The 18,367-nt window shown below is 43.5% G+C and overlaps 1 protein-coding gene across 1 annotated transcript in view; it reads left to right on the top strand.

The window, feature by feature from the left end:
• Positions 1-743: 743 nt before the first annotated feature.
• LOC119974510 (zinc finger protein basonuclin-2-like) overlaps positions 744-18,367 on the top strand; it is a 110,144-nt gene continuing 92,520 nt past the window's right edge. The window contains exon 1 of the mRNA XM_038813449.1: positions 744-919. Coding sequence (XP_038669377.1) covers positions 911-919 — 9 coding nt within the window. The 5' untranslated portion in view covers positions 744-910. The remainder of the gene's footprint in view (positions 920-18,367) is intronic.

Here is an 18,367-nt window from a genome sequence, read left to right as displayed (position 1 = left end):
CTCGGGCTGGTGTTCACGGTTGTTGAAGCATTCACCTGCTCTGCATATGGTCTGTAAATCTTTTACTGCGGCCGCACAGTATAGAATAGACTCATCAATCCATCACCAGACCTGGCACACATCACTGTACCTGGCACAGTGTTTTGCAAGACTTTTTTCAATCATAAAAGAAAAACATAGCGTTTTTCCTCTTGCATTCCTGAAATCAATTGGTCAAAAGATTTGTTATCACGATGCTTTGCTTCTGAAAGGTAATAAATGTAGCATTTTCAAAAAAAAGTTTGTAGCATGGATTAATCAATGAATCTGTTGCAGTGAGCAGGGTTTATTTTATATCTGGGATGGGGTGGGGGGGAGCAGAAACTAGCTGCATTGATATGTCATTCCAGCAGACAGGGCTGAGGTACAATGTGTTCTGACTGCATTTCTTGGGATGTGGAAGCAGCCAGCAGCCTCTGCCATTCCTTTTGATCAAATCTGTGTGAAAGATAAGTGTCATGCCCCTGCTTCCAGCACAGCAGCAGCAGCAGCGGAGGGGAGTGCCTCTCGTGAGTCAGAGAGGCAATGTTCAGAACAACACACCAGGCTGGGGCACCGGAGGTGAGAGTTTACTCCGGAGGTGAGCGAGCAAATCCCAGCCTCCTCACACCGTCCCCGCCAACCACACACAAAAAAAAACTCCAGAGAGTGCACCAAAGTGGGAGGGTCTCCGTCCACTCTCAACTCTCTCTCCCCCCCCCCCCCCCCCCTCCAGAGCAATGTTGGAGCAGGAATCAAAACTGAGATTCAGACAGCAGAAAGGCACGTTGCTGGCTACTTGTACAGACAGGCAGAGCCGATGCAAATCATTTTCAATCGACGAGGAATGGCAAAGGGGTTTGGTGGCTGCGGAGATTGAACATTACTGACAATGTCGGACGTGAGTGGTATTGCTTTCGACTTCATTGAATTCGGGTAGCACCGAGGGGGTTGGGGGGGGGGGGGGGGGGGTTGCAGTCCTACAAGTTTACATGTGAATCGTTCGGGTACCTCTCAAAAGAAACTTTGGTGTAAATTTGAACCGGCTGTTTCCTCGTATGGGACAACTTGTCCAAAAGATTGTTGATTGATTCTTTCAGCATCAACTTTCTGCTGGTGGAGAATGTGGGCAATAATGTATCAGTGGGAAATAACAGTGAAAATAATGTCATTGGTAATGACTGACCTGCTCTGAAATGCATTCTTCACTTGGCATTGGCTGCTTTCCTTGGGGCTAGGACTATCTTGTCTTTCCAATGAAGCGAATTTACTGTTTATCCCGACTTTATTTTGTTTTGGGGGTACATTGAGCTGAAAACGCTTGCGGTCAGATGTATTTCTTTGTGAGTGTGTATGTGTTTTTTTTTTCTTGTCTCACTCACAGTTTGCCGAAGCAGTCAGCTTCATTAGTTTCATGTTAAGAATGTGCTTGCTGCTGTTAACTTCTCTGAGCTTGTATCCCCCCCGCCCTAATGCACTGAACGCGGGTTTTCCTTGAGCCTGTGCGGATTTGTCAGCCCAGATGTGACAAGATCATCACAGAGGCTGGGAAGAGGGGGTCTGATATTAATCACCACATCGCTCCCAGCTAAACTTTCTGATGTGCTGTGTAGCAACATGTTTTTCTCATTTCGCACTCTGCTTTGTGACCACAACATTGCCACAGTCAGCTTGCCCTGTTACTGGGTGCTCCCTTTTTTTTTACGACTCCTACTGACTGTACAACATGCAGGCGACAACTTGCTGTTATGTACATTGCCTCGACAGCAATGAGTTTACAAGAAGCACCATAGGCTGATAATGAGAGGCTATTTCACTCTTCTATCACCTGAGTTGAACCTCTTATGAATTGCATCTGACAGTTTCAACTTTTAGTTTTTTTGATCTTTCTCCCCCCCCCCCCCCCCCCCCCCCCCCCCCCCCCCCCCCCCCCCCCGGAGCGATTTTTGGGGCTCGAGTTTCAGGTTAGAATCACACCCACCAAACTCTGCCTAGACCTCGGCTCCTTACTTAACTGCCATTACACCTCAATTATTAGATTCGGAGAGATTAACTCACTTGTGGCTGGCAGGTGAAGTTTAAGCTTTTAATTGTCCCCTAGCTTTTTTTAAAAAATGTGTAAAACTTTCCCAGGCTGGGCTGAAGGCGTTAAACCTTTTTCTGAGCAGCTATGAATTGCCATCTGTTCAGTCAAAACAGATGCATCTGTTGTACCTGCAGCCCTAATTCAATTTAATATGCATAGTTTTACAGCTTGCTTAAGTAAATGGATCTCCGCTATGACAAAATGTGATATTGCTGATGTAAATTTGTTTCTGAAAGTTTAGATGCAAAAAGCCCTCCGGCTGAAAGTCATTAGTTGATATTGTCCACGTTATGCCCAGACATCTTTTTTGCAGAAACTGATGGTGAGAGTTGCTGTGACTTTAATCCCTTTTAATGCTTTCTGCAATGTGTTTCTTCAGGCTTCCCGACTGGTGTCTTGCTACTACAAGCTTGACAATTAGTATGTTCAAACATTATGAAGCTGGAACAATCAATTTGAGTCTTGCTGTGAATTGGCTATATTAAAATGGATTGAATAGCAAGATTGCAAGTATGAGGATTTGCTGCACAATAATCCTAAAACTGACCTGCAATCCAAGTAGCATAAACCTCGTAATACTACAGTTTTGCATAGACAGGTCACTTGCTCAAGGCATTAATGCCAGGTTCCATATTAAAGGGACAGAAGAGAATTGCGGTAGTTTTTTGTTCAAATTCATTAAAAAAAATTGCTGTCTGCTGCAAATAAAAGGGTTCACAAATATCAAATGTTTCCTCAGATGCGTGTGATTTCCATACGCTCTCCCCCATCCCCAACTCCCCAACTCTGAGTTATCAATGTGCCAAAATGTGAAAACTTCTAAATGGCTGGCTATCAAAGACTAGCACATAAGCTGTTGACTGAGGTGGGCCACAGACTACAGTTTGAACCATGATCAAAGTCACTTGAAACAGACTACAGGGTTTATGGAAGAATAAAATATTTTGTGTAGTTTTGATAATTATCGGCAATTGAAAAGCCAGTTACATGCCTTGGTAAGATTTGGACAGCGACAGTGTTGCATTAAAATTAAAACAAATGAAATAAAGACATTGCAAGTGAATGTTAAAAGCAGTAAAGATACTGACGGCATGCTGCACAGCATTTGAAGTCCATCGCATTTCCCAGCTGGTCTTGCTTTCAAGTGTTAACTGTATCATTTGTAATTTGATGAATATTTGTAAAGATCTGTGAGAAAGAATGTAGACACAGAGTTAGTTACAGGCAGTTTCAGTGAGAGAATGAAGTGTCTTGAGATGAAGAGAAACATATTAGGGGTTTTTAGTCATTTAAAAACCTAAGATTCTCAGTCAATAATTTTGGCCGCCCTGTTCTGTAACTGACCATCGACATTTTAGCTTTCATATTTCTTTAGCCAATACAATGATAAAGAAGTGTAGAGTCATCTTATATTTGTGGAGCACAGGAACATTGTTTATCTGGCCAAACATGTGTCCCAAATCTGTCGGTAAGGTATCTATTATGGTTGGAGACAGAATTTCCTTTACAAGTTCAACTTGAAGGTTGGACCCCTCTTTGAAACATTGTTTCGGCATGTAAATTTATAGGCGCCTTTCCCCCCCTCTGCTTGACTGCTCTTGTTTTTATTTTCTTCTGCTAACTGACTGTTCTTAACCTGTGACCTCTGGTAAATTTGACAGTGATCCCCAGCCACCATCTACTGCTGTTTAAAACATCTTGAAAGATAAAATATAATGTCTATATATGAGGGAAGGTTATGTTTCTTTGTCTCATAAATTGCTGCTTTCACTTTTATTAATTGGGGGGCCTTGCTCCAGTTATGGTCAACCGCAATAGTTATCAGATGTATCCTCTGAAATCTCCTTTCCTACATCTGGGGCCAATAGTTAGATTACATTTTACAGTAGGAACATGGCCTGGATGGATTGTAATTAAATATTGTACAGGTCTTCAAGCTCAAAAATGTACAGCAGTCTACAGAAATGCAGGCAGCAATTGTTACAGTGGCAGTGGGCATTTTTTCCATGTATGTTGATTGAAGTATTTCATCTGTTCCTAACTCTACATGTACCCATACTGGACCCATCAAACATTTTCTTCATGTTGCTGTACTTAAAGGTGACAGGGTGTCTGCAGGATGGAATACCTTTGATTTCAGTGTTAGCGTCAGATGTAGAATGAAGCTCCCTCCAATCTGCTCCAGAACATGGCTAAGCCTCACCTGTCAGCACACTGATGTCACATAGGATCTGGCAGCCTCCTGGACAGAAGGCATTCCTGCCATCAGCCTGGGATGAGGTCTAAGCTAGAGCATCAAGATTTAAGGCATATAACTAATCAATTGCACCACCCCAGCCCCTTGCAGCATTTTTAATTTGGCTACTTTGGAAACAGGCACAGAATGTATGCCGTCTTTTGATTTTGCAAAATATCATTACATGTGCACTAGTGTTAAATCATGTCAAGTTTGAAATTTATGCTTTTTGTACAGTTTTTGTTTTAGCTTCCAATCAAATCTTCAATGTTTCTGGGCTTGGTGGCACAGCGGTTAGCACTGCTGCCTCACGTCACCGAGGACCCAGATTTGATCCCAGCCTCGGGTCACTGTCCATGTGGAATTTGCACATTCTCCCTGTGTCTGCATTGATCTCACCACCACAACCCAAAAGACGTGCAGGGTAGGTGGATTGGTCAAGCTAAATTGCCCCTTAATTGAAAAAAATAATTGGTTATTCTAAATTTATTTTAAAAAATGTTTCTGAGCTTGCCGTGGAATCTCTGCCACTTTAAGGAAGTGTATATTTTGAGGTCATAGCATTACCAAAGAAAGAGTTTAACCAACAATCGAGCAGAAGTTTATCGTTGAGATGATTGAGTGAACTGCCTCCGTGGTGGTATTCATATATAATGAAAAAATGAAAATCGCTTATTGTCACAAGTAGTCTTCAAATTAAGTTGCTGTGAAAAGCCCCTAGTTTCCACATCCCGGCACCTGTTCGGGGAGGCTGGTACGGGAATTGAACCGTGCTGCTGGCCTGCCTTGGTCTGCTTTCAAAGCCAGCGACTTAGCCCTGTGCTAAACCAGCTCCTGGTTGAGAAAAAGATATATGAAAATATATATGAGAAAAGCTAATTTTAGTTGGAGAAAAGTCCACTATCTTTTGACGCAGTCTCCAAATTCATGTTATTTCTGCCTGTGCCGCTTCTATCTTACCTGAAGCCATTACTGCGCGATCTGACATTCAAGTCTGGCATTAAATTTGTCCATAATTCATCCAGAGCTGCTGATATTTTAAATGCTTTGTGCCCAGAATTGTAACAAGTGAATTGTTTGAGTGCATAGGACGGTTCCTTTAACTTGAAAACATATCAGACAAAATGAATTGTCCACTCTGCGTTCCCCCGTCACCTTTGTCGGTGCTGTGAGGTAACATTGGCCACAAGTGAATGAACACACTCTTACAAATGGGCTGGCCTAGATGTCAAGTTGTTGAAGTATTCTTTAAGTAGTTTCCCAGACAAGGCAAAGGTTTATTCAAGTTGTTATCGTAATTTTACAAAGCTAGATTTAAAAAAAAAACACCCCATTGATTGACTTGACCTTATTGCATACTATTTAGCAGTCAAGGCATCTATTGTATATCTCCAGCAGTCACAGCTCAACAACGATCTTTTGTTAAAATTATTTGTGCGGGGCAAGTTCGAGATTTATTTATGGTATCATAAATGTGAAACTATATCAACCAGAATTAATAAATTATTAGCTAATTTCACTAAAAAGACAATTGGTATCACAAGCTGTAACCAGAATCTTTGATTTTAGAGCATATTTAAATTCCAAATTGAATAAATGTTTACTGTGTAAGCACTTGAAACCCATTACATGCACTTAAGTTTTTCTCATGAGAACTATCTTTTTCTGAAAGCACATAAACGCATTAATCAATATTATGAGATGTGATGCTTTAATTGCTGTAAAATGTGTTGGTAATATTGGCTGAGATGTGCTACATTTCCAATAATAATATTTGTTATAATGTTATTCATCTGTTGGTTTTAACTCTGCAGAATAAATATTTTGAAATTTCCTTTGCGGTGGCCCCATCGGTATATCTTGGTGTAGGTGAGGGAGGGGGCGGGTGTGAGGGGGGAGGAAGAATTCCCTTTTCCTAAAATTCAGTGAAAAAATTACACCACTATGTCTCGCCCCCTCTTTGAATGCCCTGGCGTTCCTGGACCCACTTCATCCTGTTCCTGTAGTAGGCACACGGCCAGAGTGACCATTAAGTATATGAGAAAGGGGCTCCACTACCTGTTTCTGTTGATTCTGTATCTGTAGAACATAGAACATACAGTGCAGAAGGAGGCCATTTGGCCCATCGAGTCTGCACCGACCCACTTAAGCCCTCACCTCCACCCTATCCCCGTAACCCAATAACCCCTCCTAACCTTTTCGGTCACGAAGGGCAATTTATCATGGCCAATCCACCGAACCTGCACATCTTTGGACTGTGGGAGGAAACCGGAGCACCCGGAGGAAACCCACGCAGACACGGGGAGAGCGTGCAGACTCCGCACAGACAGTGACCCAGCGGGGAATCGAACCTGGGACTCTGGTGCTGTGAAGCCACAATGCTATCCACTTGTGCTACCGTGCTGCCCTGTTGGTCGAGTCTTCATGCGGGGCACCAGAAGAAATTTGCCGCAACGGCCTGTGTCAAGACCTCTGCAGACCAGAGCCAGGCTGAAGATCAAGAGCTTCCATGCAATTGCTCAGTGTTCATGAAATGCTCCACCCTTGAGTCTTGCAGATTTCTGGTTGCTGTTGATCAGAAGGAACCTCTCTACCCTTTGCCTTACTGATTGCTTATGCAAGTTGAGTTTCTCCAACCTTCTAGGATTACCCTGGAAATTGAAGATTAAGCTCTTGAACATTGATTTGGGCAATCCATGAGAAAGATTATCAGGACATTTATGTTTTAAACAATTTCTTTTATTTTTCTAAGTACTCAAGACAGGGAAAAAGGTTGGGCAGGGAGGGTCATGTGCTGAAGGCCCTAGCAATATGTCCAAGAAATGTTGGTAACCTAATGCAAAGCCCAGCCAGGTTTATCATCAGGAACATGGCAGACATGACAGATGTTGAATATGATTAGCATCTGGAAAATCACAAGAATCTGCATCATGTACAACATCCACAGGAAGAAAATGGCTTTGCTGTGTTAAATGTAATTTCCTCGCTAAAGTGGAGTGCTACTATTATGCAAACTTCCACTTTATGTGTATCTTATTGGGGTTTCTGCCACATGTGGAAACCTATCAAACTCTAATCACATTATTGTGAAATCTATAACAAGTCCAATCTATGTTTTCATAGGATGATAGAGTCACTAAAGTACAGAAGGGGGCCACTCAGCCTATTGAGTCTGCACTGACCCTCTGAAAGAGCACTGCATCCAAGCTCATTTCCCCTGCCCTATCCCAATCACACCTTAACCTAACCTTCACATCTTTGGTCACTAAGCGGCAGTTTAGCATAGCCAATCTACCTAACTTGCATATCATTGGACTGTGGGAGGAAGCCAGAGTACCCAGAGGAAACTCATGCTGACTAGTGTAGAACGTGCAAACACGGCCGGAATTGAGCTTGTGTCCCTGGAGCTTTGAGGGAGTAGTGCTAACCACTTTGACACCATGTGACCCTATACAAAGTTCACACACTCCACTGGTGGGCGACCCCCATTTACCTCATCTGAAAGAACGTTAGAAATGGCTTATTACTATCCAAGGGAAAGTGACACCCAAGTGTGCTGGAGTTTAACCATTGGGCCACGCATCATACCAGTACAGAATATTGCACTACCTACTCCCCAGTTACCCCTCTAATGTTGCCCGCCTAAGCTGCAACTCCAACCATCAAAGACATCTTGAAGTAACACAGGGCTGCCTGGGACAAGAACCTGATTATGGGGCAAAAGATGGATTTGATTCCAATTGCCCATCGTGGGGTGTATCAATCATCAAGACAACTCAACCCTAAAGAGACCCAATTACAGCTCATAATTGGAATTTTAACTGAATTAATTTTTTAACATTCACTGCTTGTGGTAGCAGGTGACATCACTTCCAAACTGAAACAGGAGTCAATTACTGAGCTAAAACAGCCCAGGTCCAACCTAAGATTAATCGTGGTGAATTGCTTCATGGAGAATACATAGAATTCCTGATATAATTCATATCTGTTGTGATAGGAAACATGTATAAAGTCAGACCACTACCAGGCCACTCAATGACTAAATGTTACATCAAAATAGAAATTAGTCAGGGAAACAAAAGCATGGACAAGATGGTCTACAGCACAGTCTGATTTATATTGCATACAATTGTGTTGTCTGTTTAAGACAATTGACTGTCTGAGTTTGCCCAGGCCCTTTAAGAAGGTAGAAGCTGCTTTTGGAGTTCTATTCACCCTCCAGAAATGCAATTTCAGAAATAAACTACAACTCGCGGGTGCACCAAGAGTAACGTGGATAGTGATGGATGGAGTTTCGCCTTGTGTAAATCAGAAAAGACTAGGTTTTAAATATTTCTTTATGGGAGCGTGTGTCTGGCCTGTATGGTGATTACTTTAAATTGTTACAACATGGCCAGAAGCAGCCAGTCCAGATGGCATACAGCCATTATGTGAACTCGGGCTCCCATATTCTAAGCTTGGTTGTGATGGAAATTGGGCATCTTTGTGTTCCTTTTCATCTCTGATGTCTTTACACCTGGTCGTGATATCACAGGAGAAGGCCATTCAGCCGATCGAGTCCACGCTGCATCCCTTGGGCGGCCAGGTCATTACACTGCAAAAAGAAAAATTCTTCCTGTAGGGTGGCATCATGGTGGCACAGTGGTTATCACTGCTGCCTCACAGCACCAGGGACCTGGGATCAATTCCGGCCTCGGGTGACTATCTGTGTGGAGCACATTCTGCCCTCCACGTGCTCCTGTTTCCTTTCACAGTTCAAAGATACGCAGGTTAGGTGGATTGGCCATGCTAAATTCCCCCTTGGTGTTCAAAGATGTGCAGGCTCGAATGGCTTATGGGGATAGGGAAGGGAAAAGGGCGTTGGTAGGCTGCTGTCTCAGAGGATCAGTGGGCTGAATGGCCTCCTTCTGAACTGTAGGTATTCTATGGTTCTATGTTGCAGACACCACCTGTCCATAAACAGAACAATGTTTTTGATTTCATAGATTATCATAGAATTTACAGTGCAGAAGGAGGCCATTCGGCCCATCGAGTCTGCACCGGCTCTTGGAAAGAGCACCCTACCCAAGGTCAACACCTCCACCCTATCCCATAACCCAGTAACCCCACCCAACACTAAGGGCAATTTTAGGCACTCAGGGCAATTTATCGTGGCCAATCCACCTAACCTGCCTATCTTTGGACTGTGGGAGGAAACCGGAGTACCCGGAGGAAACCCACGCACACACGGGGAGGATGTGCAGACTCCACACAGACAGTGACCCTAGTAGGAATCGAACCTGGGACTCTGGAGCTGTGAAGCAATTGTGCTTTCCACAATGCTACCGTGCTTTCCCCTTTATAAACTGTGGTGCAATTCTCAACATCTTAGTTTTGGTGTAATCCAATGTTCTATTAATAGCCCCACAGCAATCACGAGATGAAGCCAAAGAGTAGGAGAGTAGCCCCCTGTACACTCACACAGTACAAGAAGAATAGAGAAAAGAAAGATTTACAGGGCAAGGACCAAGTGTGTTGTAGCTTGCTGGCTCCCCAGCCTTGGATTTGGGTGGTGTCCCAAAGATGTGCTGGGGAACCCCTCTCAGAACATCCCAGGTAAGGTTTTGCACAGCGATTGCCCAGAAGTGCAGACTTCTTCCGGTCAATTGCCCTGTGGTGGGATCCGTCCGAAAATACAATTTAAATTGCAAACATCGGATGGTTCTGACTCTGTTGCACGAATAGTTACCGAGAAAACATTACCACCCCCAACTTTCCTAACCACCACACGGGATTCCCCCCACGCCCAACTAACCACTGCCTGATGGTAGTCCCCATGCCAGGCTCCCCTCCCCATCCCCCCGACTCACCATGGAATTCTTGCCAATTAGACCAGCTCTCATCCCACCCATCCAAGGTCCAATCACCCCCTGATAATACCCCCTTCCAAGGTCCAACACCGCCCCCTCTCATCCTCTCCCACCTCCCCAAATCCTATCCACTTACCTTAGAGACTTACCTTCTCCATGACCTATTAATTTCAATGGGACCATTACCAGCTTTACAGCAGCTAGTACAGTAAAAATGGGGGTATGTCTTTCTTCACTTCAATGGAGCTGGACTTGGATGCTGGGCCTTGAGGACAGATATGCAGCCTGGATCTTACCCGGCTTGTGATGGAAAGTTGGGCAAGAGAGACGTGGAAGATAACCCACGTAGGTAAGTGGGGAACTTGTAGCTCTTTGATTCATGTGGACCCCAGAGCCCAGAATCAAAGCCCAATGAGATATTTCTTCTCTGAAGTTAGGAGGCTGAGAACCATTGTTGTATCATTCACTTTTCCAGTGGAGTTGACATCACACCCTGTGATGGGCATGCAGAGATTAATCAATCTTGTAGGCAATGGTACAGAAATTCCAGCAGAAACATGTGGATGGACCAGGTACACAATCTGGGCAGATCCACTTTTCTGTAAAGCCATTAGTTAGATGGTAAAATGGTAGACTGAAATGTTTCTGTCCAGCAAGGCAATATTATTGGTTACACAAGTTAGAGGTCCGTGTCACATGCCTCCTATCTCTTCACAGTATCTTTGGTAAAGGGTGTGTAATGTCCATCTGGGTTTCCAACATGGTTAAATGTCTCAACCATAAGGTGATTGAATCCTCTGTCCTAGCAGATGATTAGACTATTGTTGGCCAACCTCGGTTATGTATTGCAGATGGCCTTTGAATAACTCTTTGAATTTGTTTTATGCAGCCCACAATATGTAGTTAGTGTCCCTTTCGAGATAGTGAGGTGCAAGTTTCTTTGATACTGCCAGATAGCTAGTTAGGCCACAACTGGAGTACGATGTGCAGTTCCAGTCACCACATTATAGGAAGGATGTGAGGAGATTTATCAGGATATTACTAGGCTGGACGATCTGAGCCAAGAGGAAAGATTGGATAGGCTGGGGCTGTTTTCCTTGAAGCAGCGTAGGTTGGGAGGGGACATAATAGAGATGTAGAAGATTAAGAGTGCTTAGAGTGGATAGGAAGGAACTTTTTTCCATTAGTCGAGGGGTCAATAACCAGGGGACAAAAACTTAAGAGGTAGAAGGTTAAGAGGGGAGTTGATGAGAAATGTTTTCAGCCAGAAGGTGTGGGAGTCTGGAACTCTCTGTTTGAAAAGGTGGTTGAGTTAGAAACTCCCGTAACATTAAAAAGGTATTTGAAATGAAATGAAATGAAAATCGCTTATTGTCACGAGTAGGCTTCAATGAAGTTACTGTGAAAAGCCCCTAGTCACCACATTCCGGCGCCTATACGGGGAGGCTGTTATGGGAATTGAACCGTGCTGCTGGCCTGCCTTGGGTCTGCTTTCAAAGCCAGCGATTTAGCCTAGTGTGCTAAACAGCCCCAGTTTAGATATTCACTTGCGTTTCCATAACCTCCAGGCCACGGGCGCTGGAAATGGAATTAGTGTACTCAGATCTTTGTTGATCTGTGTGGACATGATAGTCTGAATGGCATCATTCTGTGCTATGAATGTCTTTAAATCTATAGCTCCTTTGTTTACGGGTCACTGACATAACATCAGCCATTTTAACAGGTATTTGTCCTGTTCTTTTTGATTTTAGAAATAGCCATGTGGCCACAGAAGGAGGCCGTTCGGCCCATCAAGTCTGCACTGACCCTCTGAAAGAGCACCCTACCTAGGTCCACTCCCCTGCCCTATCCCCATAACCCCACTTAACCTGCACATCATAGGGCACTAAAGGGCAAATTTAGCATGGCCAACCCGCTTAACCTACGCATTGAGCGTATCTATTTTATAAAGGCATACTGTATAGGTCTTAGTCCCCCTCACATTCTTCAAGTCTCCTTTTGCCAAAAATTAATCTTAAAGCCCCTCCCCTGCCCCCAGCACAATCCTTGTATTATCAGCTGATGGGAAAAGCTTTTCTCTATCAACCTTCTTTCAGGTCTTCCTTCAACCCTCTTAACTCCAAGGGGAACAACACCAGCTTCTCCGGCCCAAACCTTGTGGCTAAAATCCCTCATTCCTGGACCCATTCTTGTAAATCTCCCCCTTTGATTATATTTCAGAAAATTATACATGGAGGTGTAAAATTCCTGACTTTATTTTTTTATTCGTTCATGAGTCGTGGGCGTCGCTGGCGGAATTAGCATTTGTCGTCCATCCCTGAGGGCACGTAAGACTCAACCACATTGCTGTGGGTCTGGAGTCATATGTAGGCCAGACCAGGTAAGGGCGACAGATTTCCTTGCCTAAAGGACATTACTGAACCAGATGGGTTTTTACGACAATCGACAGTGGTTTCATGGTCACCTTTTAGACTTTTAATTCCAGATTTTTGCTGAATTCAAATTTCACCATCTGCCCTGGCGGAATTCAAACCCAGGTCCTCCGAGAATTAGTCTGGGTCTCTGGATTACTAATCCAGCGATAATACCCCGATGCCACTGCCTCTCCTATTGCTCGTAAGATGCTACCATGGTCACCTTGGCTGCGATTGACTAATTGGTCAGTCAGGTAAGCAGACTGAGAGCTAACAGATTGACTTTAGGATGTTGTGGTCACAAGCTATACTATTTCCAACATGTGCCTTCCAGTTGCCTAATGGTCCATCCCAGATTCCTTTGTTTTCCATGTGGTTACCTTTTGGATTATAGGGAGTGTGGGATCATCTGTGGAAGGTATGCCTTTGCATTGCATCTGGTGGAATATTCCGGAATAAAACTGCATCCAAGTTAGATCATTTTCTCCTCACAAATCTGGGCAGTTTTGTTCGTGAAAATTAGCAACCGAAATGCTAAACTCTCACAAGTTGAGATACAATGAGTCTGTAACAGGGCTTATAACAGTCCTCCTGTTTTAACAACTGACAGGATAATTAAAAGTTACATTTTTCTTCTGCGGAATGGGCTGATGGCTGGGCCGCAAGACTGGAATGCCCGTCTCCATTTACTGGGACATCAGTCCAGGTTTAATAGTGAATGCCATACCCTCAACCCATGAACCCCCCCTCCCCCAACACCACCCACCACACTATTGTCCTCCATATCTATACCCCTGCCCAGATACCTCCCTCACTACCACCCCATATATTCTCCATTGCCTCTCCTTCAATATCCAACCTCAGAATATCTTTGAAATGTACATTTAAAAAAAAACTTCTAAAACTATAATATAGCTATTGTGTCCAAAGCTACTTCATACTGAGAAGAAACTCTCATCCATAAAACCCATTCAAAAATGTAAATCCCCTCAAGTGATCATTCTGTTCTAACAAAAACACTTATCCACTACAACATCAAAGACAGATAATCCTTTAATAAGCTCTTAAAATTATCAATTAAAATGCGAATACCACCCTCAAGCTGAGATAAGTGGTTCTGGACCATTTGAAACTCAGCCAAGCATTCATGCTAACAATAGAGATCATTAAAATTGAAACACCAAATGGTCTTCCTTTTTAAGCAGCAGCTGCTGTTTCATTTTAATTTCAAAGCAGATTGTTTGTCAGTCAATGGAGCACATGTAGCCAGTGCTGAGATTCCTTTTAACATCCAATAGCAAGACGATTTCTTTTCGAAGCTAAATATACTAGACAGTTAAATCTCCATCCAAAGCATGACGGGAGTGTTTCTCAGCACTGCTTCATGGAGTTTTGAACGCAATATGAAAGTTTCTCATGGGAAAAATACTGTAATGCATGTCAACATTTACATAATGTAGGCATCCTATAATCAACCACTGCAGTTTAAAAATCATATCCAACTTACAGTACAGCATCTAGCTATTGAAATTTCAACGTTTGTCAATGAAAGACAAACTTTCATTTTGTCTTTTTCGGTGACTTTTTTGGGGGTTCTCCACTTGGGATCAAAATTACCCGATGAGTCACGACTCTTTGATGGGTCCACCTTCATGAAAATGGCAATGGATCTGCAATGCCCACCAAGTCGGCTGGTTTAGCACAGGGCTAAAGAGCTGGCTTTTAAAGCAGACCAAGGCAGACCAGCAGCACGGTTCAATTCCCGTACCAGCCTCCCCGAACAGGTGCCGGAATGTGGCGACTAGGGGCTTTTCACAGTAACTTAATTTGAAGCCTACTTGTGACAATAAGCGATTTTCATTTCAATGGCAGGATTGCGGAGGGCAGGATTGTTGCCTACACCTTATCCTGGGCCATAAAATATACAATGGGCATGAAAATGGAAAGCTTGAGACAGGGTTGCATCTGCCATTTATAAATTCCAGAGCCTCTGCTCTGAAATTAACGGGGCATAACAATCTTGGTCAAAGTGTTTCCACACAATCATTTAAATTTTCAATGAAATGGTTTGAATTCAATTCAGAATCAAGGACTCGTCAGCTTCAAGAAGTGCAAATTTTGCTGGGTGGAATCTTACCAGAATTTGGCAAAGTGTCAGGCTCAGATGAAAGCTGGTGTGTCGCTCTCCAGTTGCACAAACCAATTTTTTCACCAGAAATTTAGCCTCTTTAAAGAAACATATGAATGGGCATGTTTTATGCCGTCACTCTGGAGCAGCAGGCACTGATAGAGCCAGCAATCGGCTCCACAGAGATTGGGGCGCCAATTTTCAAGCGGACCCTGATCACCACTGAAACCTAATGACTCCCAGTCCTCACCATGGAAGTATCAGGGGTTCTGTTCACCCTCACCCCCCCAACAATCATTTCCAGCCGCGTTTCCCCCCCCCCCCCCCCCCCACCCACACAAACCACTCCCCGACAATCTTCGCCGGCATTCCCTGCACTCTCAGTGCTCACTCTGCCCATCCCCCACACCACACATAAATTAATTCCCACCCCCACCCCCAGTGGGGTTCCCACAAAATGCTCAAAACTGGCAGTGCCAACCTGCGCTGGGTATGCCCCTTTCCTTCCTTTCCCCTCCCCATCCCTCCCCGGAGGTTATACCTATCTGCAAGTCCTCAGAGGAATCCCCTGGACTGATTCGCGTTTGGCCAAACATGTAAACCTCACCGACATGTGAGAGAGAATCGTGTGGTGAGGGTCCTCGTGGCAGGGGCTGTTTAGCACAGGGCTAAATTGCTGGTTTGAAAGCAGACCAAGGCAGGCCAGCAGCATGGTTCGATTCCCGTAACAGCCTCCCCGAACAAGCGCCGGAATGTGGCGACTAGTGGCTTTTCACAGTAACTTTATTTGAAGCCTACTTGTGACAATAAGCGATTTTCATTTCATTTCATTGCATCATATTTAAATTAATTAATATTTATTGAAATGAGGTACCTGCCCTGGTGGACGTGAACCTCGCGACGCCATCTGCGAGGGGCAAGGAAAATAGAGAACCAAGAGCTCTTTGGAGAGAACCATGTTTCCCAAGTACCTCCGGATTTTCCACCCTTGTCGGCGTTCCATTTGATGGCAATCACAGGCTGACAAATCACCTATGTGATATATTTACGAGATAGCCATATGGACATCAGTAATATACATATCCAGTAGGGCGTGCATCTTATGACCATTACGTTTTTTTATTCATTCAGTCGATGTGGGCTTTGCTGGCTAGGCTAGCATTCATTGCCCATCCCTAATTACCCTTCGGAAAAAGGCGATGAGCTGCCTTGTTGAACCGCTGTAGTCCACGTGGTTTAGGTGTAACGTGCCTCTTCCTTCCGCTACCCACCCCTACCCCCACCCCCAAGGAAAATACTCACAAGTTGGGTCTTAGTTTTAGTAAAGAAAAGAGATTAATTACCGCAGACTGTTGACACTGCTGAACGCTACCTTCAGTAGCGAGGTGTGAAATTGTGATTTGTTTCCTATTAAGCATTTTCCAAAACAAACTCCTATCATTTCTTCCATTCTTAAGAATTTGATTTAAGACCATAAGAATTAGGAACAGGAGTCAGCTATTCGGCCCTTTGTTCCTGCTTTGCCTTTCAATAAGATCATGGCTGAAAAGGCCATTTTCCTGCCTTAGCTCTGTAACCCTTAGTTCCCCAACAGATTAAAAATGTATCGATCTCAGCCTTGAAAATGTTCCACCACAGCTTCCTGGGATAAAGAATTCCAAAGATTCACCGCTCTTTGAGGGAAGAAATTCTTCCTCAAATCGTCTTAAATGAGCACCCCTTTATTTTGCCACTCAGCCCCCTGGTCCTACACTCTCCCATGAGTGGAAACATCTTCCCAACATTTCCCCTGCCTAACTCCCTCAGAATCTTATATGTTTCAATCATATCAACTCTCCTTCTGCACTGGAAGGAGCACAGACCCAACCTGTTTAATCTTTCCTAATATCTAAGTCCCTCCATACCCAGGATCACCCCCATAAACCTCCTCTGTACTGCCTCCAGGAATAACATATCTTTTCTTAAATAAGGGGACCAAAACTGTACACAATTTTGGCCTCACTGAAAGCTTGTATAGTTGCAGCAACACCTCTTTACCTTATACCTCAGCCCCTTTGAAATAAAAGCCAGTGTAGCTTTTCGATTGAATTTCATGCGAAGCACTGTTCAAATTCCAGCGGAGTATTAGGAATGATCTTTTGTTTTGGAAACAAATTGTCAAGACAATTTCTCATGGGTGTGGGGCAATTATTGTTTGGAATGCTTCAGAAGTGTGCCTATGATGGATGCTCTTATGATTGTATGCAGTGAGAAATCTCTATATTGTAAAATGCTTATATGTACAGGGGTACTGTAAATTAAGACTTCTTTGCTGACACTCATTAATGTGAGCAATTTAGGTAATCCATCATTCTAAAGGTTTTAAAGTCTTCCTCTCAATGCCCACAAGGAATTGTCATTCAGACACCATTCTACTGCATGTTAATAGACTCACTGTGTCGTATCAGTGGTTTGCAAAATATTAGTGGCTGACCCTTCATGTGCCTGATGTGCTTCAGAATCTGTTCACTGATGACGGGACATTTTTTTCCCGTTAAAGCGCTCATGCTGAAAACATTGAAGCAAAATTATCGAATTGAGTGGAAATGTAGATTCTTTCTTGGTTTCTGAATACAGTAACATTTTCCCACGTTCAGTAGGAAGCAGTAAGGTGGTAACATTTCAATAATGATGATGTTCAAGTTGCTCATCTTGAACAATAATGATGGTGTACATTTAGATAATGCCTTTAACTTGGCCTGGGGCGGGGGAAAGAAAAATCCCAATGTAACCCAAGAACCTGCAGGCACCCATGCCAAAATCCAGTTGATGCAATGGTTATTTTTAAAATGATTCAATCTTGCGCAGCGTTTTCAAAAATGGGACTTAGAAAAAAAGCAATATTTTCCTGTGTTATGAAAAACTAGCATTAGATTTCCATCAGATCAATAAAGGGAAGAATCTCAATTTATTTAGTTTTCCCCATAAATAACTGCTGCTCGCTTCGTCGTCCCACAGTTGATGTGTAAAACCATTGATTTTTCATTCCCCAATAGGACAACCATCAAACTCATCCCATCTCTTGGGGATCCAGTCATCAGGATCTAATCTCACATCAGAGTCTCCAATTTAATCCAGTATTTTATGTCCTTGTAAAATATTCCTAACAATCCACTAACACAGTTGTGACCTTTGTTACCCCACTCCGCCCTTTCTCCCTTCAGGGTCAGCGATCAGCTGTTCAAAGCACAATTGGCTGACCTATATGATTCAAACTTAACGCAAAAAATAAATGCAATGAGTAAAATAACGTGAAGGATCAAATTGGCAGTGAGGAAAGAAGTGGGTGGGAACTGAGCACTGAATGGAAATCTGTAGGCGACACAGGAAAAGACCAGTCTAGCTGGTGCCCTATCTTTCAGCATAATTCAGTCCCTGCAGCAAATGGGTGTGCTCACCGCTCACTTTTGTTTTCCTTCACAAAGTGCGCGACTGAAGCAACCCGTGATATCACGGATTTGAATGGGGTTCAATATTTCCGGCCCTTGTGACATAACAACTTTATATATCACGCTCGGTATTTTAACACTGGATCCTGGACTTGATTTTCCAAATCTCTTGCTCATATTTCTTTCCCAGTTCTTTATGTCCAAACAA

Source organism: Scyliorhinus canicula, chromosome 12, assembly GCF_902713615.1.
Source record: "Scyliorhinus canicula chromosome 12, sScyCan1.1, whole genome shotgun sequence".
Lineage (NCBI taxonomy): Eukaryota > Metazoa > Chordata > Chondrichthyes > Carcharhiniformes > Scyliorhinidae > Scyliorhinus > Scyliorhinus canicula.
This window is presented reverse-complemented; position numbering and strand designations above follow the sequence as displayed.